The 26736-nt window shown below is 33.2% G+C and overlaps 1 protein-coding gene across 1 annotated transcript in view; it reads left to right on the top strand.

The window, feature by feature from the left end:
* Positions 1–26050, top strand: part of LOC114334689 (uncharacterized) — a 58660-nt gene extending 32610 nt beyond the window's left edge. Inside the window, exon 3 of the mRNA XM_028284790.2 lies at positions 25248–26050. Coding sequence (XP_028140591.2) covers positions 25248–26036 — 789 coding nt within the window. The 3' untranslated portion in view covers positions 26037–26050. The remainder of the gene's footprint in view (positions 1–25247) is intronic.
* Positions 26051–26736: the final 686 nt, after the last annotated feature.

Below are 26736 nucleotides of genomic sequence, written 5' to 3'. Positions count from 1 at the left end.
GCCGTTCGTCTATCTCTGCCTCTTCTGTTTGGCCGTGGTCCACTCTGTAATTTTTTGGGACCACGGCCCGTCATTCATTCTGACTACATGGCCCGCTCACTTCAGTCCACTTTTTGATTACCTACTTATTTCCTTGTTTCTAACCCTGTCTCTGAGAGTCAAATAGTCCAAATAACTACTGTCCCATTCAGATTTGGGCCACTCTGAGTTTAATTGCTGTGGACTGGGTTAAGGAACATAAGTATTTAGTATATTTATAAATTAATGCTATTTTGTTGTAGCCGACTTTTGGATTTTCACTTGGTACCAGATTTGTCATGTACCTATTGTGTCTTTGCAAAATTTTTGTTAAAACAAACTTCCTTACAGGTAGCATCTAAAAGTTATCTAATTTTATCAGAACTATGTCGTCCTCAAATCGTAGGTGAGAAAGCATCTCGTGTGGACATTTGATTCCTTTTGCGTCCCACTCCAATTGTTTGAAAGTCTGTTCCACAAGTCCCGTAAAGAGTTTGGGAGATAACGTGTCTCCTTGTCTGATTTCTCTTTTGATTTTTATACATTTTGTCTAATCCTACGATAATGGTTGCATTATTTTTATGTATATTTCTTTCGATCAGTTTGGAGTACCTACCGATAATATAAATATACGATTTTCCTCCAACGCTCTCAATATGCTGTTAATGTCTATCATATCGAATGCTTTGCGAAAGTCTCTTACAAAAGCCAGGACCAATGGACAGTTGTATTCGATGGATTTTTCTGTCCCTCTTATACAATGTAATCCCTTTTATGCCAGTGCTCCCTTTTAGGCAAAGAATGTGATCATACGTACTAAAGTTTCTCTTATAATCTGCCTGTTCCCTAGGTTAGCAAATATCTAATGTTTTCCCTTTAATCTTTGTTCCCAGTGTATTTGTCATTATTCTTGTGAATAACTTGTGAATATCACGAAGTGATTTAACAGGATCAGTGGCGTAACAAACTCCCCCCCCCCCCCCGCAGAATTGGAAATGGGGACCTTTTTAAAAAGTTACTAAATACAACTTGTGTAACAAAAACGTATATGTAATAGCCTAGTAAATGACCGTGAAATACGGAGATTCCGTGTAATTTTCAGTGTTAATACCTAAATGATCAAGTAAATATTTTTTAAATTATTTGCGAGTGAAAATGTTTATTGTTCAACAAGAAAACCACGTTTTCAAGCGGTTTTTCGCAAATAACTCAAAAAGAATTTGATCTAAAAAATATTCTTAGCAAAATGTAGCTTATAAAAAAATTATATCTATCGGCACAGTAAAAACAAAGTTGTGACTTATGAAAAATTCTTCTTATTCTTCAAATTCTGAATCGAATATTTCACCGTGAAATAACCAAAAAATGAAGTACTTTTCGGGAAAAACTCATTGAAACTTTTTAAAAAAAATCTTTATCTTTATTTGTTATAAAAGTTTCTAGCATCAAAACTAATCGAGTTATATATAAATAAAGTTAACTCCTTATTTTGGTAAAAAATCGTGAAAATCTCCCCCTATTTAGCACCCCAAATTAAACTAATCATTACCGCTTTACAAATTACAAAGACCTTATTTTTGAACGAGTCATTAATCACGAGTGTATGCAAATTTTAAACAGCCATATCTTACCAATTTTTGTGTTAATAACAAAATAAAACCATAATATTTATAAAAGCAAAACCTACATTTCTTTACTATTTGAGATTTTTTGTATCACTAATACTTAAAAAAGACTTTTTAAGTTATTTTGAAAAAGGGTATTTTTACAAAACAAAAAAAACCCTTTCCTACTAAAAAACCAATTTTTTTCAAAAATAAAAACTTTGAACCGGTCAAACTTACAGATCATATAAACAATACATACAGTCAACAGAAAAATGAAAGAATACCCATGAACGAACATATAAAACACGCTGTATTTTCCTGTCACCGTCTCACACAAAAAATTGGCCAGCGCAAGTACATGTAATAATATAATTTTATATTTACATTTTATTATGTAAATATACATTACATGTAGTAATTATATTATTACATGTACTTACGCTGGGCAATTTTCTTTGTGACACGGTGACAGAAAAATACAGCGTGTTTTATATGTTCGTTCATGGGTATTCTTTCATTTTTCCGACTGTATATAAAGTAAATGGTAAAGCGCTAACTATTAATTTTATTTGAGGTGCTAAACAGGGGGAAATTTACACGATTTTTTTTATCAAAAAAAGTGGGCCAATTTTATTTTGAGCTTAACTCGATTAGTTTTGATCCTAGATACTTTTATAAAAAATAAAGCTTTTTTTAAACATTTAAAAAAAATTATGGAGTTTTCCCCCAAAAATGCTTTATTTTGGTTATTTTACGTTAAAATATTCGATTTGGAATTGGACGAATAAGAACAATTTTTCATGAGCTTTAACTTTGCTTTTACTGTGTCGATTGAATTCATGAATAGACCATTTTTTTGTTTTTTATAAGCTAAATTTTTGCTAAAAATATTTTTTTGATAATATTTTATTCGATAAAAATTTTTGAGTTATTTGCGAATCACCGCTTAAAAACTTGATTTTTTTGTTGAAAAATAAACAATTTCACTCGCAATAGCTCGAAAAATATTCAACAAAAGTTGTAGTCCACAGTATAAACAAAAATTGATAAATGATTACAATATTTCATAGTATTATTGATGAGATGAGCAACTTTCTTCGTGTATTACTATCAGCCAATATATCTACACTTTTATTAATACATATCTATCTGATGGAAAACTTTATTTTCAATACTACACTGCTTAAAAAACGTTGCGTATGTACTTACGCCTATATTAATATAAAAATGACACATCTTTACATATCTTACGACAAGATGGAGCCCCTGACATATTGGGGCCCCCGCAAGTTTCAAGACTCAAACATGTAATCCATCTTCTGTATAATAGAGAAGTTCCTTCAGAATAGATGGACAATTTACAAAGTCTATAGACATACGCAACGGAATAAGGGAGGGGACTCATTGAGCCCAATTCTCTTCAATTTAATCATGAATGAAATCGCCAACAGCATCAACAAAGGAAGAGGATACAGAGTGGGAAACAGAGAAGTAAAAATACTCTGTTATGAAGACGGCGCAATATTGATAGCCCATGCTACGGGGGCCTCTGTTACGCCTATGGAAACTACTGCCGATAATTGTATCGAAAAACTAAATGTAAAGAGAACACCCATTTCTAAATTTAGAAATATTGTTCTGACATTCGGCAAATTGCAATTCTCAAATCTTTCAATGGTCACGTACAAAGCAATATATTTTATTGCCGTTACCATAAAAAATCGTGAGACCGGAAAAGATTAAGTTTATAGATATGAGATGATTCACTTGCCGAACATGCTTATTTAGAAATTTACGTTCTTAAATTTAAACACGCAACGTAAAAATAATATACCAATAACAGATTTTTACATAATATCAGACGACAAGATGGGGCCCCAGGTCGATTGGGGCCCCCCGCAAGCTTAATGCTGCGGGGGCCTCTGTTACGCCCCTGATCAGGATTATAGGTTGGTAATTTTCGAGGAGACCTGGTGATTGCCCTTTTTGTGTAATAAAATGGTAAGTGTACGGTGCCGTGTACTTGTAGGTGTTTCACTTTGGTGCATATGTTATAGTCAAAGCCCGAATTTCAGGCACTACTAGGTTTGACTAGGCAATCCTCAGGTCTGACTGACGGTCTTAGTCAAAGCCCGAAATAAATTACAGTTTCGGCCTTTGACTAGTCAAACCTAGGAGAGACTAAGTTGGTCAGGCAAAGGTCAAAATTTGATTTTTTGAAATCGGGGTTTGACTAGTCAAACCCCGATCAGCTATTTAAATGTCGTAATTTGTTAGATTGGGTTTAATAAAACGCCATTTTTTAATGTTAATGTTTATTATTTTTATATTGTCGTAATTAAAATAAAGAAATTAGTGTTGATTCTCACAAGTTGAGGCATTATGGCATTTAGTTTTTCTTAATTATCTCCAGAACACTTCTATTTAGAAAAATGAAAACGGATAGGCTTATTTATCTCCCAGAGATAAATCGATTCCATTAATTACGAATTTCTAGTACCGGTCATAGGCGTCTGTTTTGGGTAGGTCAACGGATATTTTATAGCATAACTTTTTTGTCATTGACTTCTAAGCACTTTTGACACTGGATTATTAAATTGTGAGGTATTATAGTACTAAAAGGTACTTTTGCTCCGGTAGGTATGCACCGTTTCTAGAAAAATCGATTTAAAAATTTTTCGTTTTTTCTAATTTGAAAAAACATTAAAAAAACTATTTAGAAGAACGAAAATTGGTACGTTTTTGCGCAATTCTAGTACAGGTCATATGCGTCCGTTTTGGATAGGTCGACGATTTTATCGCATAACTTTTTGTCTCTAATTTTTAAGCATTTTTGATACTTGATGATTAAATTGTGAGGTATTCTAGTACTAATAGCTACTTTTGCTTTAAGTCGGTAAAATACACCGTGTTTTTCTGATTATTTCGTTCATAGGAGATTCTGACCAATAGAAAGCTACAGAAATAAAAATTAAAGTGATTATTTTTTTGACCTGTCAAATTCTGACGTTTTTGCTTTTTCAGCCAATCACCACGCGTCGTTCTAGCCAATCATTGAGTGTAATACTGATAAAACAGCCTCTTCCTTGATAAAACAGTCTCTTCCCTGATAAAACTTAAGGTACCCCTAAATTTCACATAATACGTACATACCTGTGTTTACTAACTTAATTTATGAACAGCCCTGGTACATAGATATTTTAAAAACACTAACCCCGATATACTCAGATTTTCTACAGTTTTTATTTTCAAAATAAATATTTCTAAACTTTTCATAAACGTCAAACAGAACCGATGTAAACCGTACACAGAACACAGAACTAAGTCTTCTATTTTGTTGCCGATTTCAACAAACCAGTGTTATCAATCACATAAAAGGATTCGATATTGGTTCACAAAATAATCTTTTCAAATACCACTCGTCCTCTAAATTTTGCTTGATAAATTTTTTCGTTTTCATACTTAAACTTCTTTATTTAGGGTAAAATCACTCAAACAAACCGAAATGGATAAAATCACTCGTCCTTCGGACTCGTGATTTTATCATTCGGTTTGTTTTCGTAATTTTACCAAATAAAGAAGTTTTCGTGAAAACAAAAAAATTTATCGATAAAATTTAGAGGACTCGTGGTATTACCTTTGATTATTTTTTTATGATTTTAACTTCCAATCGTATAGTAATACATATATTTGATCACTTGTTTAATTCTGTCCAATCAGATTAAAATTATACTGAGAATTATCTACTGTAGAAAATGACCGATAGAATTTTTGTAAGTAGATTGTTTCTGTTTAATGTCAACCAGTTTCCTAGTTTTGACAACTGTCACATTTAAGAAAATATCCATAATACATATACGCTGTGAGCTCGTACGTAGAGGGGATATTTACAAATTCACGAGCGCCAGTAGTGACAAGTCTGTAAACGTTTACCGGAAATTTGACATAAATGTCAAAGTGATTAATTTAAAATTAAAATTCAAAACATTAATTATAAAAAATATTATTTGGTCAAAGCTGTGGTATATATTTTTACCTTAAATATACTTACGTTTTAAATACTGAATTTGTTTTTTTAATGTTCCGTAATATGTAATTATAAATTAATCTTAGCGCCATCTACACGATAATTGTAAAAGTATCCGAAGTAAGAAATTCATATTTCATCAATAGAACGTCAAAATGATTAGCAAAATCTTAAAAAAAATCGATTACAATTTAATTACTTTTTTGCGTTGTAAATATTAAGCGATAACAATTAAATAATAAATTTAAAAATTACCGGTGAAAGTTGAATAAGTATCCGCTAGGAGCGACACCAGCGAAGCTCAGAGCGTATACGTATTAAAAAGTAATCTTACGAATATCACACGACAGTAAGAATAAATAAGAAAATAATGCCTCATTTTTACTCAAATTTGTTGTCATTTGGAAATAGCCACTCGAGCCCTGCGGGCTCTCGTATCTATTGCCAGACAACAAATTTTCGAAAAACTGTCGCATTATTTTCAATTTATTCTCACTCTCTTGTGATATTATACCCGATATTTTTTGATAATATCCCGTTGTCAAGCATTACGTCAGATGCCCTTCGTCACTATGCAATAATGAACATTCAGTGACATTAATGACAATCAATGTTTTACAAATTGTCACAGAGAACACCAAGAAACACGTTTAGTAAATATTCGGGTGAAGATATCAATAAAATATTAGTTAAAATTATTTAAAAAGACAGTTTCATTCATGAAATAATCTCAGCGAATTACCCTCGATCTCTAAAATTATTATCGACTTGTTGCCCTCGTGCCACTTTGACATAATTTCACTCCCCTTCGGGTCGTGAAATTAAAACTGTCAAAGTGTCACTCGGGAAACAAATTGATAATTTTAGAGCTGTAGTGCAATTACTACTGAAAATTTTTTTCAAATTTAAAAAACTAAAAATTTTGAAATCGATTTTTCTAGAAAACGGTGCATTTTATAGACTTAAAGTAACAGTACCTTTTAGTACTAGAATGCCTTATAATTTAATAATTAAGTATCAAAAATGCTTAGAAGTTAAAGACAAAAAAGTTATGCGATAAAATAACCGTTGCCCTACTCAAAATGGACGCCTATGACCGGTACTAGAAATTCGTAATTATTGATGGAATCGATTTATCTCTGGAAGATAAATAAGCGTACCAGTTTTCGTTTCTCTAAATATACGTGTTCTGGGGATATTTTAGAAAACTAAATGCCATAATGCCTTAACATGTGAGAATAAACACTAATTTATTTAAAAGACTAAGTTTTTCAACCTAATAAAAATATTTGTAAATTAAATATTTTTAAAAGATTTTTAATTGAAAAACTTTATTGGCCCATTTCCTGGTGACAACCTCCAAGGCTTCTACAATATGCAAGCCAAATGGATGCTGCAGTGAAGACTAAAGGGAAGGAATTCTACACTATGCAATTCACAACCCCCGTCTGCAGCGTGGTAAAGTTCCAACGGAAAATGGACCTAGTTACTCTATAGGAGTAATACTAATATAAAAATAAAAATGTATACCATTTTTATTCATTCAGTTGCGGTGCGAAACCAAAACTGTCTTAATTTTTACTCAGATCAGAGAGTGCAGCCAGCACCCTTATCGACGATTTCACCTCTTGTTAGAGGTTCATCAAAGACTGCATAGGCTGCTTTTCTCTAAATGGTATACATTTTTATTTTTACTAATTTATTTATTTTAATTACGACCATATAAAAATAATAAACAATAAAATTAAAACATGACGTTTTATTAAACCTAATCTAACAAATTACGACATTTTAATAGCTGATCGGGGTTTGACTAGTCAAACCCCGATTTCATAAAATTAAATTTCGAACTTTGCCTAACAAACTTAGTCTCTCCTAGGTTTGACTAGTCAAAGGCCGAAACTAATTTATTTCGGGCTTTGACTAAGACCGTCAGTCAGACCTGAGGATTGCCTAGTCAAACCTAGGAGTGCCTGAAATTCGGGCTTTGACTATAACATATACATAAGTTGAACAGTTCCTTTATATTATTGTCTAAAAGTCTATCTCCTCCAATCTTTGCGGGTTCTATAACGATATTATCTTGTAACGTGGTCGTTGCGTTTGTTGCTTCAGGTAACAAAATCAGTCGAAGACAAAAGTTCACTTTTTAAGACATTTTTATTTGGAATCAAAACATACAAAAGATAAGATAATTAGCCTTAATTACTCGTTAATTTCGTTAATAAATATATTTATAATCTACGCATCGAGTTTTCGGTTCGGGTCGATGCATGTGACGATATTTTGTACATGAATGAATGATATTGACGATCGCGTGGATTAGGAATTACTTTTATTAATATGAATTGGACGTATAAGGAGAGGAAATCTCGCTCAGCTCGCCTGACATGGAAATGACATGTTGGGAAATACGATCACCGCTCGTATAAGGATAGTTAAAAGGAAAAACCGTCGGATTCGTTCAGCGCACCAAAACGACGGTGGAAAATGGTCGCACCAAAACGACGGTGGAAAATGGTCGGGATAACTCACCTCTTATACCTCGTTGCTGTTTATTATTCTTCCATCAACGCTCCAAGAATAATAATCAACTAGGCTTTTCGTTCTAACTTTTATATCGTCCAAGACGGTACAAAAACACGTTTTACTTAATTCATTGGCGTAGTCTAGAGGATAAAATTATATTATCGTGACAATCTTCTCCCAGAGCTTTATTTCTTTTCATTTTTGTTTTTCCTGAATTATCTAACTTTTCTGATAGGTAGTTGCTTATCATGTTTTTGTTGACTTCTGTATAATTCTGTATACGAGTACAGTCGAACCCACTTATTGGAATAGCCTTCGTGCCAATCAAAAGTATTCCTATAACCGGGATATTCGAATAACCGATCATTGGTTGCTATTAGAAACGTTTCGAGATCTCAAATTTCTATTCCTTAAACCGGGATATTCCTTTAAGAGGTATTTTAATAAGCGGGTTTGACTGTACACCTTAGTAGACTACTCTTAGTAATTCATCTTTGATGGTGATATTTCCATATTTATTCTTTAATTGACCCGTGTTGAGCTGCCCCCCCCCCACTTCCAAAAATTAAAAAACAAATAGCCCTGATTTATGAGCTATTTATGAGCTTTCATATTCCGCAAACTAAAAATTTTGAGCTCGTTCCAGTGAGCAGGAATTTAATACTTTAGTGGGGGGGCTGAGTCAGCCCCCCCACTCAGCTTTTATTACTTAAAAATAGGAATATTGAATCGGTTTTTACGGCAGAATTACGAGCTATTTATGAGCTCTTGAAATTATACAGTTTCGATTTTTGAGCTCAGTGAAAATATAATTCCTATAGCTTATATACTCTAAGAATAAACTATGAAATCACGTGCATTTCGATTATTGAGCTACAACCCCTTCGCAAGAAAACCACCCTATCTTCCCGGCTAAAGAGAAATTTGTACTTAAAATGCATTAAATTAATTATTTGGCGACTACATATCATTTAATAATTTATAAGCTTCCAAATTACGCGCATTTAGATCAGTAAATTGCAAATTATTTTGTATAGTGCAGTCACTGAAGGTAAAAATCAACTATTACCTTCAATTTCGGTGAACCTTAATCGATTTTCACGAAAATTGGTCAGTGGTTAGAGGATACGTCAAGAAACAAAGGTGACATGGTACCACCTTGCACCTTTACCCTCAGGGTGGATACCGCCCCTTCCCGGGGGTGAAAATTATTTTATAAAAAATAACTGCACAAATCAATAAAAGAGCAAATTAAGAGCAAAATTTATTATATAAAGTTATTAAAATAAGTCAATACTTTTTAAGTTATTAAAGATCAAAGATTTTAACTATTCGTGAAAAAAAAATGCATGTTTTGAAGCGGTTTTTCGTAAATCACTGAAAAACTGTAAGTTTTTACAAAAAAGTTAATAGTAGTTTAATTGGTATAGCTTATATTCTAAGAATAAACTCTTAAATCACGCGCCTTTCGATTATAGAGCTACAACCCCTTCGCAAGAAAACCATCCCATATTCCCGGCTTAAGAGAGAGTTGTACTTACAATAATTTAAATTAATTATTTGGCGACTACATATCGTTTAATAACTTATGAGCTCGCAAAATATACGCATCTCAATTATTGAATTGCCATTTTCTTTCTATAGTGCAGTCACTGAAGGTAAAAATCAACTATGACCTTCGAGTTAGGTAAATCTCCATTCATTTTCACGAATTGACAATAACAACTTGCGGTTTTAACCTGTGGTATATGTCACCCCTTCTTGGGGGTGAAAATTACTTTATTAAAAATAACCCCACAAATCGAGAGAGGGACAAATTGTAAGCAAAATTTGTTATATAATGTTATTAAAATAAATCAATACTTTTTGAAAAAAACTCATACAGAAGTAAAAAACTTCGAGATATATTCTGGTATAAAATCGTTTATTTAAAAACTATCTAAAATGTTATGGATTTCAAAACGTTTTCGTTCTAATACAGAACATCTTCAGTGCATTCTGCCGAGTAGTTTGAAACTAACACACTGTATATAGTGGTAACCCCATAATATATGGTTTACATAATATAATTTGGTAAAATTTTATGACTACAAGTCGATGTTGATAGATATAATGGAACACATGCTAAAAGGGCACCATGTTTCCCTGCTCGAAGATGCTAGGTACTTGCCAATTCAATGGGCGCAGAGCAACACAAAAATTAAAATAATTGATCTTTAATAACTCAAATAGTATTGATTTATTTTAATAACATTATATAACAAATTTTCCTTAGAATTTGTCCCTCTCTTGATTTGTGGGGTTATTTTTAATAAAGTAATTTTCACCCCCGAGAAGGGGTGACATATACCCCCGGCTAAGTTATTATTGTTAATTTTCTTTCTTGAAGTATCCTCTATCCGCTCACCAATTTTCGTGAAAATGAATGGAGATTTACCGAAATCGAAGGTCATAGTTGATTTTTACTTTCAGTGACTGCACTATAGAAAGAAAATGGCAATTTAATAATTGAGATGCGTATATTTTGCGAGCTCATAAATTATTAAACGATATCTAGTCGCCAAATAATTAATTTAAATTATTTTAAGTACAACTCTCTCGTAAGCCGGGAATATGGGATGATTTTCTTGCGAAGGGGTTGTAGCTCAGTAATCGAAAGGCGCGTGATTTAAGAGTTTATTCTTATAATATAAGCTATACGAATTAAACTACTATTAACTTTTTGGTAAAAACTTACAGTTTTTCAGTGATTTACGAAAAACCGCTTCAAAACATGCATTTTTTTCACGAATAATTAAAATTTTTGGTCTTTAATAACTTAAAAAGTATTGACTTATTTTAATAACTTTATATAATACATTTTGCTTATAATTTATTCTTTTATAGATTTGTGCAGTTATTTTTTATAAAATAATTTTCACCCCTGAGAAGGGGCGGTATCCACCCTCAGGGTAAAGGCGCAAGGTGGTACCATGTCACCTTTGTTTCTTGAGGTATCCTCTAACCACTGACCAATTTTCGTGAAAATCGATGAAGGTTCACCGAAATTGAAGGTAATCGTTGATTTTTACCTTCAGTGACTGCACTATACAAAATAATTTGCAATTTACTGATCTAAATGCGCGTAATTTGGTAGCTTATAAATTATTAAATGGTATGTAGTCGCCAAATAATTAATTTAATGCATTTTAAGTACAACTTTTTCTTAAGCCGGGAAGATAGGGTGGTTTTCTTGCGAAGGGGTTGTAGCTCAATAATCGAAATGCACGTGATTTAATAGTTTATTCTTAGAGTATATAAGCTATAGGAATTATATCCGCAATACGATATATTTTAAGTTTTCTCAGCATTTTTCTCTTAAGTTAAATCAATTAAAGGGTTGTTTGGGGGTGAAGGGGATGAGCTCAAAAATCGAAACTATATAATTTCAAGAGCTCATAAATAGCTCATAATTCTGCCGCAAAAACCGATTCAATATTCCTATTTTTAAGTAGTGGGGGGGCTGACTCAGCCCCCCATTAAAGTATTAAATTCCTGCTCACTGGAACGAGCTCAAAATTTTTAGTTTGCGGAATATGAAAGCTCATAAATAGCTCATAAATCAGGGCTATTTGTTTTTTAATTTTTGGAAGTGGGGGGCCAGCTCAACACGGGTCTTTAATTGCTTTTTTGCCATTAATTTGTTAATTTTCTCCTTAGAACTTTGAGGCTCTTGATATCTTCAATACTTTGTTGGATTTGTTCACTTTTATGCTTTCGGTTGTCAGTCCTAATAGATTTTTAAATTCTTTTACTGGTCCCTCTAAGTTCAGCATAATCTTTGCATTATTCCCTTTATTCCATTAATGCTTGTGTTTGAGGACTTATTTCTTCGTTATATGGTTTCTTATATTCCGTTAATGGAAGAATCTCCTACATCAGAATCGAAAATAAACAAGCCAATATATCTTTAGTTAACTGCTACGCATCTACCGAGGAAGCAGACCAACAAGATAAAATGGAATTCTATGAACTTTTAGAAGAAACTGCGAAAATATTCCTAGGAACGATATCTTAATAATACTGGGAGATTTTAACGCGCAAGTGGGAAAAGAGAGCTATAATCAAAATGTAGCAGGAAAAGAAACAATCCACAATGTCGCAAACGATAACGGGGCAAAAGTTTGCAATCTGGCAGCAGCAACAAATACCTATATAGTCAGTACGAAATTTATACATAAAAAGGAACACAAGATAACCTGGATGTTACCAGGGAGATCAGATGGCAACCAAATAGATCATGTATTGATTTCAAAAAAAAAATGGTCAAAGATAATACAAGATGTGAGATCCTTTAGAGGAGCAAACGCTGATGCTGACCACAAACTCTTAATAGCCAAAATAAAGATGAAAATCATCAAATCTAATAACAAAGTAGGAAAAAGAAGGAAGTGGAACATAACCAAATTAAAAGTGCAACAAACAAAACAAGAGTATTCAGAGGAACTAGTACAAAAACTGAAGAGGTACAATGGCACGAACGTAGAAGAGGAATGGACAAATATAAAAATGAGCATCATAGAGGCTGCGGATCAAACCATAGGACCTCAAGAAAAGAAAAAAACCAAAGAATGGTTTGACGAAGAATGTCGATACCAAAGTCAACTGAAAACGCTGGCGCGAAACAAATTGCTTGAAAATAGCGGTCAAGAAGAAAGAGAACAATACCAAAAAGAAAAGAGAGAAGCGGCCAAACTATATAAAAGGAAGAAAGAGACATGGATCTCAGATCAAATGCAAGAGATTGAAACTAATAATAAAGACAACAAAAAATTGTTTCAATACATAAAGCAACAATATAACGGTAACAAAGTGACCAGCAAAATAAGCAAAAAAGATTGGGAAAATCACTTTAAAGATATAAATACAAGCAACCAAGCAATCGACGCAGAAGAAGAAGATATAACAGATAACCGAGATGAAGAAGAAGATGTACCTACCTACCAAGAATTTATAGAAGTAGTAAAACAACTAAAATCTGACAAAACTCCAGGACCGAATGAGATTAACAATGAATTGATTGCAAATGGAGGAGATGACCTTCTAAACCGTATATATAAATTAATGGTCAATATTGGGGAAAAGGAATACATGCCTGAAGAATGGAAGAACGGACTCATTATACCAGTTTTTAAAAAAGGAGACCCAACGCTCTGCAGCAATTATAGAGCAATCACGCTATTAAATACAACATATAAGATCATGACAACAATTATAAGAAATCGACTAACCAGATACACAGAAAAAACCTAGGACCGTATCAACAGGGATTTAGAAAAGGGAGATCAACAATCGATGCAATCCACGTTTTAACGCAAACAATCGAAAAAAGTTACGAACATGGCATAGAATTGCACATATTGTTTATTGATTTAAAACAGGCTTTCGACAGCATCTACAGAAAACAGCTATTAAAAGAAATGAAAAATATGAATATACCTGCAAAATTAATAAGATTGACCAGAATGACAATGAAGGACTCAAAAGCAAAGGTTAAAACAGTGGATGGTGAAACAAAGAATATCAACATAGAACATGGGGTAAGACAAGGTGATAGACTATCAACAACTCTCTTTAAGCCTTGGTGGGAGTAATTAGAAACACAGGGATAACAAAAAAGACAATAATCCAAAGCTCTACACAAATAATAGGGTATGCAGATGACCTAGGATTGATAGCCCGCGACAAGAGAAGTCTAGAAGATGCATTGCTAACATTGACAAGAGAGGCAAACATCAGGGGGTTAATAATTAACCAGAAAAAAACAAAATACTTAATAAGTACTAGAAATCAAGACCAAATAAATAGAATAAAAGAAATAAGAATAAGTGATAATGTATTCCAAAGGGTTGACTGCTTTAAATACTTAGGAGTGATAGTAGATGGTCAAAACAGAAGAAGCATTGAGATAAATGAAAGAATTAAAGCAGGGAATAGGGCATTCTGGAAATACTACAATCTACTTAAAGATAAAAACCTGAGCAAGAAAACAAAGACAAAGATATATAGAGCGGCAATTAGACCAGTCATCACCTATGGAGCAGAAGCAATGTGCCTTACAAAAAAAGATGAAGAAAAACTGAGAATTATAGAAAGAAAAATTATGAGAATACATGGTCCAATTAAAACAGATCAAGGAGAAATACGAATTCTGATGAATCACGAAATAAGAAATCTAATGGAAGGAGAAGACATAGTGAGATTCATTAAAGCACAAAGACTAAAATGTTTGGCCACATCCAAAGAAGAGGAGTGGATGAACTAATTAGGCAGATAACAAATTGGACGCCAGTAATAAACAGACCTAGAGGAAGACCGAAAATAAGATGGGAAGATCAACTGCGAGAGGATATACATATCAAATATGGAAATTACAGGCTGGAGATAGAAAATACAGAACAGGAAAGAATGGAAACAGATTACAGAGAAAGCAAAAAACACGAAAATCTAAAGGATAGTGAAGAGGGCTTATGCGGACCAATCCACCGCATGAAATGGATTAAAAAAGCTCATGAACCTGAGCGACCTATACTCTACTAGAGTGACCGGTCTATATATGATATATGGTTTCTTTTAGCAGTGTATGTTCTGGATTTTCTCCCTAACTTCTGTTATAATGTCCCTCAGGGTGTTACATTTAGGTCTGTATTCTTATATTTCTGTATTCTATTGCTTTCGAGAATGATGTTAATATGTTCTTCAAATGAATTTATATTATCAGACTCTGTCCAGCTAGGTGTAGTCTTCTTTTTTATCAATATCCCAAAACACTTAAATAAAATATGGTTCCTTACTGAGTTACAGGGTGTTTTATCCAAAAATTTAAAAACTATTTTTGCTCAGCATTTTAAAACTATTCGACGTGTCCTTTTCATACTTGGCAGAAAGTGCTATACTCCCTACTAAATTATGATAAACAAACGTTTCTAGTTACTACCAGAGGCGTACGACAGGGGATAGTGAATGGTTGACCCTTCTCAAATTCGACGCCACTGGTGGAATTACTATTTTAGTGCCATTTTTAGATTATCCAATACTTTCTACGTAAATAATATACTCCTCATTGGTAACGATGAAGTCATTAGTTTTCGAGCTATTTGAAGTTAAATATGAAACGGCACAGTTATTTTGATTAATTTACGATAGGATTCATATGATTAAAATTTAAAAATTATTTGTACCCAGTACTTTAAAACTATTTGGCGTATCCTTATCATACTTGGCAGAAAGTGTAGGTACTGTACACCCTACTAAATTAAGATAAATAAACGGTTCTAGCTACTACCAGAGGCGTACGACAGGGGATAGTGGCTGGTTGACCCTTCCCAAATTCTACGCCACTGACGAAATTGCTATTTTAGTATAATTTTTTTATTTTTCAATACTTGTTATTTAAATAATATACTCGTCATTCGTAACGATAAAATGATTAGTTTTCGAGATATTTGAAACTAAAAATGAAGCGACACAATACATTAATCAAAATAACCGTGTCGTTTCATTTTTAACTTCAAAGATCTCGAAAACTAATGACTTTATCGTTACGAATGAAGGGTATATTATTTTCATAGAAAGTATTGGAGAATCAAAAAATTGAACTAAAATAGCAATTCTGCCAATAGCGTAGAATTTGGAAAGGATCAACCATTCACTTTCCCCCGTCGTACGCCTCTGGTAATAGACAGAAACGTTTGTTTAACATAATTTAGTAGTTTGTACAGTACCTATAAATACTTCCTGCCAAATATGAAAAGGATACGTCGAATAGTTTTAGAATGCTGAGCAAAAATAGTTTTTAAATTTTTAGATAAAACACCCTGTAACTCGGTAAGGAACCACATTTTATTTAAGTGTTTTAGGTTAAATCTTCGTATTTTGTGCTAAAGTTTCTCCAGTTACTATATGGACAATTATTAATGAAACACCCTGTATAGTATGGTATAACTAGATCCAAACCCAGACATCCAAAGTGAAAGTTATCCTTCCAACACCAAATTGTTCTATATGGTCCACATAATGTTCAGAAAAAAGTCACACCATTTTGAGCGTCGGGTTTGGAGGGGGGGGGGGAGAGGGGGAGAAATCGGTAAATTCGTAGTTTTTTAAGTTTTTCGTCAATATTTCTAAAACTATGCGGTTTAGCATGAACAACCTTCTATACAAAAATGTTCGACATTAAATTTGAAACAAAAAAGGCCCTATGCAATCCTTCTAAAATGAACGGTTCTAAAGTTACGGAGGTAGTATAGTATAATTGGTCCAAAAAGGCCTAACCCAAACATTAAAAGTAAAAGTTTTCCTCCAACACCAAATTGTTCTATATGATCCAGATATTGTTCAGTAAAAAGTTACACCATTTTGAGCGTCCGATTTAGGGGGAGATGGGGGAGAAATCGGTAAATTAGTAGTTTTTTATGTTTTTCGTCAATATTTCTAAAAATATGCTTTAGCGTAAACGATGTTCTATACAAAAATATTCTACATCAAATTTAAAACAAAAAAGGTCCTATACAAAATTGTTATAAAATCAACGAATCCAGAGTTACGGAGGGTGAAAAGTGGAGGTATTCGATACTTTTTATATTTTTTTGGGCAATTTATAATATTTTTACTGATTGAAAGAAATTTTCTTTAACAGGATTTGCTAATTCAGTGGCCGATGGTATGTTAGTGATAAGCCCTTGAAGAAACGTCAACCTCACCATCCAAAATCATCATCAATTGCCCAAAGAATATAAAAAGTATCGAAAACCTCCACATTTCACCCTCCGTGACTCTGGAACCGTTGATTTTATAACAATTATGGAAATGATATTATGGATATGGATATGTATGAACATTGTTTACGCTTAATCATAGTTTTAGAAATATTGACGAAAAACGTAAAGAGACTACTAATTTACCGACTTCTCCCCCATCTCCCCTCCAAACCGGACGTTCAAAATGGTGTAACTTTTTACTGAACAATATGTGGACCATATAAAACAATTTGGTGTTGGAGGAAAACTTATACTTTGGATGTCTGGGTTAGACCTTTTTTTGGACCAATTATACTATACTACCTCCGTGACTTTGGAACCGTTCATTTTAGAAGGATTATGTATATGTAGAATTGTAAATATTTTACCTTATATTTTAAGTTCCCCTGTATATATAATTTTTCTTAATTATTATTCCGAAAACGAAATAAGAGTCTCACGCATAAGAACACATGTGCGGATAGCTTGGGGATCGGGAAATCGGAATTGCAAAATAAACATAAGTAGCCCCCTTGACTAATTTTAATAGTTTTCGTTTATTGTGAAAAGGTCAGCACATACTTTGAATCAATTTTAATGGGTTGGTTCTCATTGGAAAACGGAAAAGAGAGATTAGATGTATGTAATAGAATTTGTTTTATCGTAGGGGTGGTATAGTTAGTCGATTCTGAGATTCGAACTTAAGAGGTTGTATTTGGGATAATCATAAGGACGTAATATTGACAAGCCGGTCATATGTTAAGTAGGTAAACGCGAATATCTCAAAGACAGTTTCTTTTGTGAGAACTCGTAAAGTTTTAGTCGCAATTACACAAACACTTTTACATTTCGTCAATTTAATAGTACCTAACTATAATTTAGTTATCTATTTTATTAATTAAAACTGTTAAACATCAAACTGACTTTTATTACGATTGTCTTTAAAGAATCCCTACATGTATATTGCCTTTTTTATTTCAAATTTAATGTAGAACATTTTTGTATAGAAGGTTGTTCATGCTAAACCTCATAGTTTTAGAAATATTGACGAAAAACGTAAAAAACTACGAATTTACCGACTTTTCAAAAAGGTGTGACTTTTTTCTGAACATTATATGGACCATATAGAACAATTTGGTGTTGGTGGATAACTTTCACTTTGTCTGTCTGGGTTATGTCATTTTTTGAATCAATTCTATGATACTATATCCCGCCCATCTCCATGTTTTGCCTTGTAATACGTTCAATGATATCTTCCACTCCGGTTTGTCTAAGAACTTCCTGTCTGTTTTCTTACTCTATTTCTTAAGCTTATTCCAAGCATTGATCTCTCCATCTTTCGTTGTGCCCTTCTCAATTTTTGTGAGAGTTGAGGTTTCGGCTCCGTATGTGAGGACTGGTAGAACGCATTGGTTAAAAGCTTTCCTTTTTTAATGGATTGATAGGAATATTTGTTTTAAACACGCCTCCCATTTTTCCGAATCCAGCCGAACCGGTTCCGTGAAGACGTAAGTACAGCTAATTTTGATTTGTTTTTTAAAAACATGCGTAAAGAGTGAACATAATCATTTTCTGTCTATAGGGCTTTTCATTCACAGTCATTTGTTTCGAGCTTCTGTCACGTGTCGTACCTATAATATTAAGATATCTACGTCATACGTCTTTGGTTTATATCATTGGATATATCAATAATGTATGACGTATATATAGGGTGAGGCAGATAAAGGGCCTATTAGAAATATCTCGAGAACTAAAGGTAACTGAATTATGAAAATTGGAATAAGGGGGTTTTGAAGACTGGTCTATTTAATGAAAATATTTTTATCTACTTGGTACTTCCGGTTATACCGGAAGTTGCTTATAACTTCGTTTTTTTTTAAATAGGACACCCTGTATATTTTGACATTTTTGAATTCTCCTCGATCTCGTCTTTCTTAAAATATAATGTTTTGTAACATTATACAGGGTAGGTTAAAAGATAATTACGTTTTCTTATTAATTTCGTAGCAATATTCACACCCTGTAGGATTGTAGTAGTTTGACATAATGAACTCTATTTATGTTCAAATGATTTTTAATATAGTCTGCTATTGTTAACAATTATTAGTATAGCTAAATTTTTAATTTTAGTATACAGGGTGGGTCTAAACTCGGAATGAGTATTTTCTGAGTTTTCTTAAATGGAACACCCTATATTTTAGTATTGTAATGGAATGATATTTCATGGTACTTTTTTATTTCTTAAGCATTCCCTATACCTAACTGCTTTAATTTGTGCTTAATTGTTAACCGCACCAACAATCTTAACTTCGATGGTATTTTGACAGTTCAACCATTATTGGCAATTTTAAGTATCAGTCTAGATTAATATGTATTTATTTCCAAAAAATGATTTGTGATTTAATATTTTCACGGCCAACCTAATACAATTTCACATATTTTGTGTTGCAATTAATGTTTTGCTTGAATCACCAATAACTCACAAATTAAAGCAGTTAGGTATAGGGAGTGCTTAAGTAATTAAAATGTACTATAAAACAACATTTCATTACAATACTAAAATACAGGGTGTTCCATTTAAGAAAACTCAGAAAATACTCATTCCCAGTTTCGACCAACCTTGTATACTAAAACGAAAAATTTAACTATACCAATAATTCCTAACAATAGTAGACTACATTAAAAATCATTTGAACATAAATAGAGTTTATTATGTCAAACTACTACAAGCCTACAGGGTGTGAATATTGCTGCGAAATTAATAAGAAAACGTAATTATCTTTTAACCCACCCTGTATAATATTACAAAACTTTATATTTAAAGAAAGAAGAAATCAAGGAAAATCCAAAAATGTAAAAATATAAAGGGTGTCTCATTTAAAAAAACGAAGTTACAGTCAACTTCCGGTATTACCGGAAGTAGCAAAGAGACAAAAATATTTTCATTAAATAGTTCACACCTGAAAACCCCTGTATAACAATTTTCATGATTTTCTTACCTTTAGTTCTCGAGATATTTCTAATAGGCCCTTTATCTGCCTCACCCTGTATATATTAATATTTGATGACAGATGGCAGAAGCTCCAAACAAATGAAAATCGATGAAAAGCCCTATAGAATGATTCTTATACATTTTAGAGAAAATGGTTCAAATAAAAGTTATAGACTTTAACAAATTGACCGAGATAAACCCCTTATTTTTGAAGTAATTTATAAATAATATTAACACATTGCGTGCCACGCTTTAATCAGGATACTACTCCCAGGGGCCATTGATATCCATGGCCATGAAAGTTAGTCACACGTGTATATCAAAATTGAGCGACGACGTGGCCCCTGGCAACATATCTTTGTCTCTCATATATGAGCGACGTGGCACGCAATGTGTTATAGTGCGGCAGATTCGTGCAAATAAAGAATTGTGCATTTAATGATAGAAGCATATAATTTGGACCATATATACTCCACATATAAAGGTCCAAAATTAGATACGAGGCCATCTCAGATTTTACCTTTTACAAGAATGGTGGGCATTCAAAATGGCGACGATACATACGTGACTAATAGCACGATAACTTTTGAACGAAAAGTCCGACTTCAATCAAATTTGGTATGAGGGTTCTTTCGGTTTACCAGAAGTTGTGTTTTTCCTGATTTTTTATGTAAAAATATGTTGTTCTTTTTTCAATTCTTTCACCTTGTATATAGGTATTAATTTTTCGAAAAGGTAATACCGGCATTGAAAAGAGCGTAAAAACATTTTTTTGGAAATATTTTGAACTTTTTAGTTATATTAACATTTAATAAATGAATAACTTATCTTCACATGTTGTGCGGCAGACTCGTGAATATTATAAGAATTACTGTGCATTTAATGGTAGAAGCATATAATACACTTTGGAACACATATACTACACATACATAGGTTCAAATTTGGATATAAGGCCATCTCAGATTTGGCCTTTTACAAAAATAGCGGGTATTCAAAATGGCGACTATACATATATGACTAATAGCACGATAACTTTTGAACGAAAAGTCGGATGTCAACCAAATTTGGTATATACGTTCTTTTTTTGATGTATAAGATCGAGGTCGTGAACCAGAAGATGTGTTATTCTTGATTTGTTATGTAAAAATATGTTGTTTAATTTTTCAATTGTTTCACCTTGTATATATAAATTTTTAAAAATGTAATACCGGCGTTGAAAAGGGCGTAAAAATATTTTTTAAGAAATATTTTGAACTCTTTAGTTATGTTAATTCTCAATTAATAAATGCATAACGTATCTTCACCTGTACCTAGGAACCTATGTGAGGCAGATTCGTTCAAATAGCATAAGAATTATTGTGCATTTAATGGTAGAAGCATATAATTTGGACCACACATACTACACATCCAAAGGTTCAAATTTCGATATGAGGCCATCTCAGATTTTGTCTTTTACAAAAATGGCGGGCATTCAAAATAAATCTGCCGCACATAGTACATGTGAAGATACCTTATGAATTTATTAAATGGTAATTAACATAACCAAAAAGTTCAAAATCATACTCGCCTTTGCCGATGACGTAGAAGCAGTAGCACAATCAACGTTAGAAATTAAGGATATTTTCTCGAGCTTTGAAGAAGCTGCATTAAACATCGGTCTAAAAATAAATGCATGAAAACAAAACAAAAACGACGGCGAATAAGGCAAAACATTACTATAAACGATCATAACTTCGAAGTGGTTAAAGAATTTAAATATCTAGGAGCAACAATCACAAATGACAACAAATTAGAGAGAGAAGTTGAAACGCGAATAATGGCAGGAAACAGATCTTTCTTTGCAATGAAACATCTAATGAAGTCAAAACTTCTTTCACGAGGTGCAAAAATCCAGATATATAAGACCATAATACGACCAGCAGTCGCGTATGGAAGCGAAACATGGACGCTAACAAAAAGAGAAGTAAATAAATTGATGGTGTGGGAACGTAAAATCCTTCGAATGATATATGGCCCATGCAGAGACAGCGTGACAAACGAATGGAGGCGCAGATACAATAACGAGGTAGAGTCTCTATTCGGAAAAAAAATCTAGTCAGATATATAAAGGCTAATAGACTCAGATGGGCAGGGCATGTGATACGCAGTAACGAAAATCGCCTTATAAACAATGTGTTCTGGGAAAGGCCAGATGGAAGAAGGTCTGTAGGGCGGCCTAGAAAAAGGTGGAAAGATGCAGTCAAAGAAGATCTAGAGAAAATGGGAGTGCTACAATGGTAATTAGTGGCACAGGACTGACAAACATGGAAGGCAATAGTAAACGCGGCAAAGACTCACGAAGAGTTGTAGCGCCATTGATGATGATGATGATGATGATGATGATGATGAAAAAGTTCAAAATATTTCCTAAAAAATATGTTTACGCTCTTTTCAATGCCGGTATTACCTTTTTGAAAAATTGATATATACAGGGTGAAAGAAGTGAAAAAACACCAACATATTTTTACATAAAAAACAGTAACAACACAACTTCTATTCTTCCGGTTCAAAATCTCGATCTTAGTCATCAAAAAAAGAACATTGATGCAAAATTTGGCTGAAATCGGACTTTTCGTTCAAAAGTTATCGTGCTATTATTCATATAAGTTTAGTCGCCCTTTTGAATGCCCTCAATTTTTGTAAAAGGCAAAATCTGAGATGGCCTTATATCTAAATTTGAACCTTTATATATTATGTAGTATATGTGGTCCAAATTATATGCTTCTACCATTAAATGCACAGTAATTCTTATAATATTTTCACGAATCTGCCGCACAGTGCAGGCGCTGGGGTATAAGGTGCCCGCCTGCAAAACTAGCACTGGCGCCCCACATCTCCTCACACAAACATACACACAGATACTCGTACAACCCCAGCCTCAGGGACATTATGTGTGTTCTAATGGAACAGTGAAGTGAGATTCATATGTCTGAAGCTCAAACCGGTCAGGACCTCGATTTTTGACCCTCCGCTTCGTTATCGAACGTATTCGTTTCGTTTACTAAACAGATACGAAGCGAATACGATCGATAACGAAGCGAAGGGTCAAAAATCGAGGCCCAGACTGCGTAACCTGGAGTGGTACCCATCTGACCGTGCATAACCTGGAGTGGTATCTATCTGACCCCCAAGCTATACCACCACCCCTCCCCATCGCAGTACATAACGAATGAGGAGGCTTTGTACCGAACGTTACCTTGGATGTCCTGGGTAATGGGACATCCTGTGTATTACTTTATGTGGTTATACCACCTGCTTTTAGGGGTAGCTAGAAGAGCTTTTCTCCCCATTAATGGCTTGATTTTATACTTGTGTTCTAAAAATGTGTGTTCCGGGCAACGAGGCACCGACTAAAGGCGGTGTCCCGCTATCCGCTAATATCCACGGAAAATAAAGTTCGGTTACAGTTTTATTGGGCCCATCATCTGACAAAACAACTTCACTTTAACTTTTTTAAGAAATTGTCTAAGAGAACTAAGATTGTTTTTTTTTGTCATTTCTTCTTTTTCGGCTTTTGTGTTTCGATTTGTACCCCAGATATTTTTTTGAATCCACTGTTTTGTTAACTAAATAAAAATAATAACTTTAAAACCTCAAGATTATGCTTCTGCAGTAATGTGAACCCGTAATTTAATAATAGTACTGAGTACTTAACAAATATAATTTTATATTAATTGAAAACAACACTAGATTCTTTAACTGCAGAGTACAACTGACAAACTATTCTGTATTATAATCACATGAAATAATAACAAATCTAAAGAGCTCTAAACTAGATTTTTTGTAAAATGTTTATTTTAAATATTGTTTTTATATGGGATTAATACTAATATTGGTACCTATTAATAGGTAAATACATAATACTTAAACTTAAATTAGACAGGCGGCAAGAGAACAGTATCGCAATCTTGTTTATTTTACTAGAAATCATTCATTTCCTCTCATAACTGCTGATACAAAACTAACAACTTGCAGGGAATTTGAAGAAAATAAACAAAGCATTCTCATTAAGAGCAAAGTTGTTTGGTTGAAATATGATATCTGACCAATAAATTATTTTACTACCTAACAGTAAGATTTATATGCGGAATTGCATATTTTTGTATATTTTACATGTGTGATATGCAAAAATAAACAAACACAGATTAGGGTATTATGACGAATTTAAACCACATCTAAAAAATGAATTTTTCTATTTAAGTATTTTGCATAACACAAGCAAAAAAAGCTCATTCTGGCGCCCCCCAAACAGGGGCGCCCGCCTGCAGTGCATCCCTTGCAGGCCCGTTATCGCCGGCCCTGCTGCCGCACATAGATACATGTGAAGATACGTTATGCATTTATTAAATGGTAATTAACATAATTAAAAAATTCAAAATATTTCCTAAAAAATATTTTTAGGTCGTTTCAATGGCGGTATTATTTTTTTGAAAAACTAATAAATATAGGGTGAAAGAATTGAACAAAAAAACAAACATATTTTTACATAAATAGCAGGAAAGCACAACTTTTGGTAAACTGTTGTACATGTACATACATGTCATTATGCAAAAAAACAAGGCTTTTAACATTTATAGATTACTGCAGGAATAAAGGTTTTTGCGATTATCTGGATTAATTGTTTAATTCGGAATTTTATTTCGGAAACTGTCAAAACTCAAGAACTTTTTATGGCCTACAACTTTTATTGGAACCATTTTTCTCTAAAATATGTGTAAAAAATGTTTTAAGCTCTTTATGATTGTTAAAAAAAAACAAAGCTAAATTATTATAAAGCGATTATCTGGATTAATTGTTTAATTCGGAATTTTATTTCGGAAACTGTCAAAACTAAAGAACTTTTTATGGCCTACAACTTTTATTGGAACCATTTTTCTCTAAAATATGTGTAAAAAATGTTTTAAGCTCTTTATGATTGTTAAAAAAAAACAAAGCTAAATTAGCTCAAAGTTCATTTTCACGGAATTATCATAAGCTACCCCCCAAATATTTTTCAGATTGTTTTCCCTTTTGACTGGCGCATTATAGTATACCTAGTGTGATTGTATTCATTTAGGGCTAAAGTAATGTTATAGAAGAACTCTTCTATTTCATAGTCCGCATAGGGCCACTTTTTGGGGTATATGTATCCTCGTGCAATTTCATGCTTTTTTCAAGCTTATTTGGTGCCATAAATCTTCTATACCTATTTATAACTTTTCGGGGTCGTTTAATCCGTCCATTTCTATATCTAATTTAATTTTTTTTTGTATTTGCAGGTATTCTCTGATCAAGAGGTTAGTGTTGAACTTACGGATTATGAGAAGAAAACATTATTAAGTGTCATCAACTGTACCAAAGTAACCCTCGGATCTTTATCAAAAAGTAGGCTAGCTCTAGTAGATGAAGATGAAGATGCAGAAACTAACACTCATACGGAAAATCAAGATTATAATTTATCTGGAGATTTATCACTACATAATTTAAAAGATACTGACGACGGATGTTCATGCGAAAATTCTTTTATAGATACTATAAATGTAGCGGATGATTCTTTAAACGCAAAAGAAAATCTGGATTTAGAAATGAGAAATTTACAACACATCAAAAATCAAAAACACCAAAATTCTCCTTCTAATGATTTCCATAGTGGTAAGAATCGAACTTCTTCAAAATATTTTACATTTCGCCTTAATCCTAGTGCAAGAAGGAAGGAGAAGGGTAATGTACATGTACATCCTGTATCCTATTTGGAACCCATCGAGATAGCCCCGAATAACTACCGACGAAGTTCCTCTGGTTACATCTTACCGTCACCAATAACTCATCCTCCACCTCGATATAACCAAATAACCACAGACCGTATAAAGATGTATCTACCAAAAGATTATGATCTAAAGGTTGGGACCAGAACAAACCAAAAGAATTCATACATAGAAGTTCTCGGGCCTGCCGAAAGTGAATCTCGTTCGGAAAAAGACAACACTAAAAAGGGATCTAATAGTGTTTGTGATTTTGTGTTGTATCTATGCGGGTTTTCCTGCTTTTTAGGTTGTAAGAAAAAATAAAGTTTTACTATGTACTTATTTGTTTTTTTTTTATTAACTTCATTGAGTACAGCAATCTGCTCATTGTGCATTAAGCATTTATTTTGCTAAGAAATACAGACAAGCAGTTTACAATTCTAAAATTAAAATAATTTTATTAGTCTGAATTAGTGACGTGGACTGGGAATATTCCCAGCGCTAAGGAATTTAAAAAATGGGAATATTCCCTCTGTCATTACTTCTTCCCAAAAAGAGGGGAATTCACGTGTATTTGTCTCATCGATTTGACGTCATAATTGTGATGATTTTAAAACGTCAAAAAGGTAACGACTTTTATACGTCGGTAAAATCACGTCTTTAATACTTTAAAAAAGTGACCTCTTTCAGATGTTTCAAAACAGGTAGTATAAAAAATAGGTAACATGAAACCATGACTATGGTACCTACGCAGCACCTCATTTTGGAATCTCTTTAAGATATTTGTATTGGAGACACAGGCAGTTCCCCATAGCTAGGGTTACCATACGTGCAGATTTCGTCCGGACAGTCCGGATTTGAAAGACATGTCCGGATTGGTGTCCGGATATGAGAAATGTTCGGATTTTTTTCTTTACTAAAAAAATGGAAAACACTTGGCCCAACGGTGGGAAATTTTAGCTTTGACACGGCTAACAACTTTAAATGGTTAACGCTACAAGATGATCCTACCTGGAAAGAGATG

Source organism: Diabrotica virgifera, chromosome 2 (assembly GCF_917563875.1).
Source record: "Diabrotica virgifera virgifera chromosome 2, PGI_DIABVI_V3a".
Classification (NCBI taxonomy): Eukaryota; Metazoa; Arthropoda; class Insecta; order Coleoptera; family Chrysomelidae; genus Diabrotica; species Diabrotica virgifera.
Note: the sequence above shows the minus strand (reverse complement) of the source record. Positions and strands in the feature narration are given on the sequence as shown.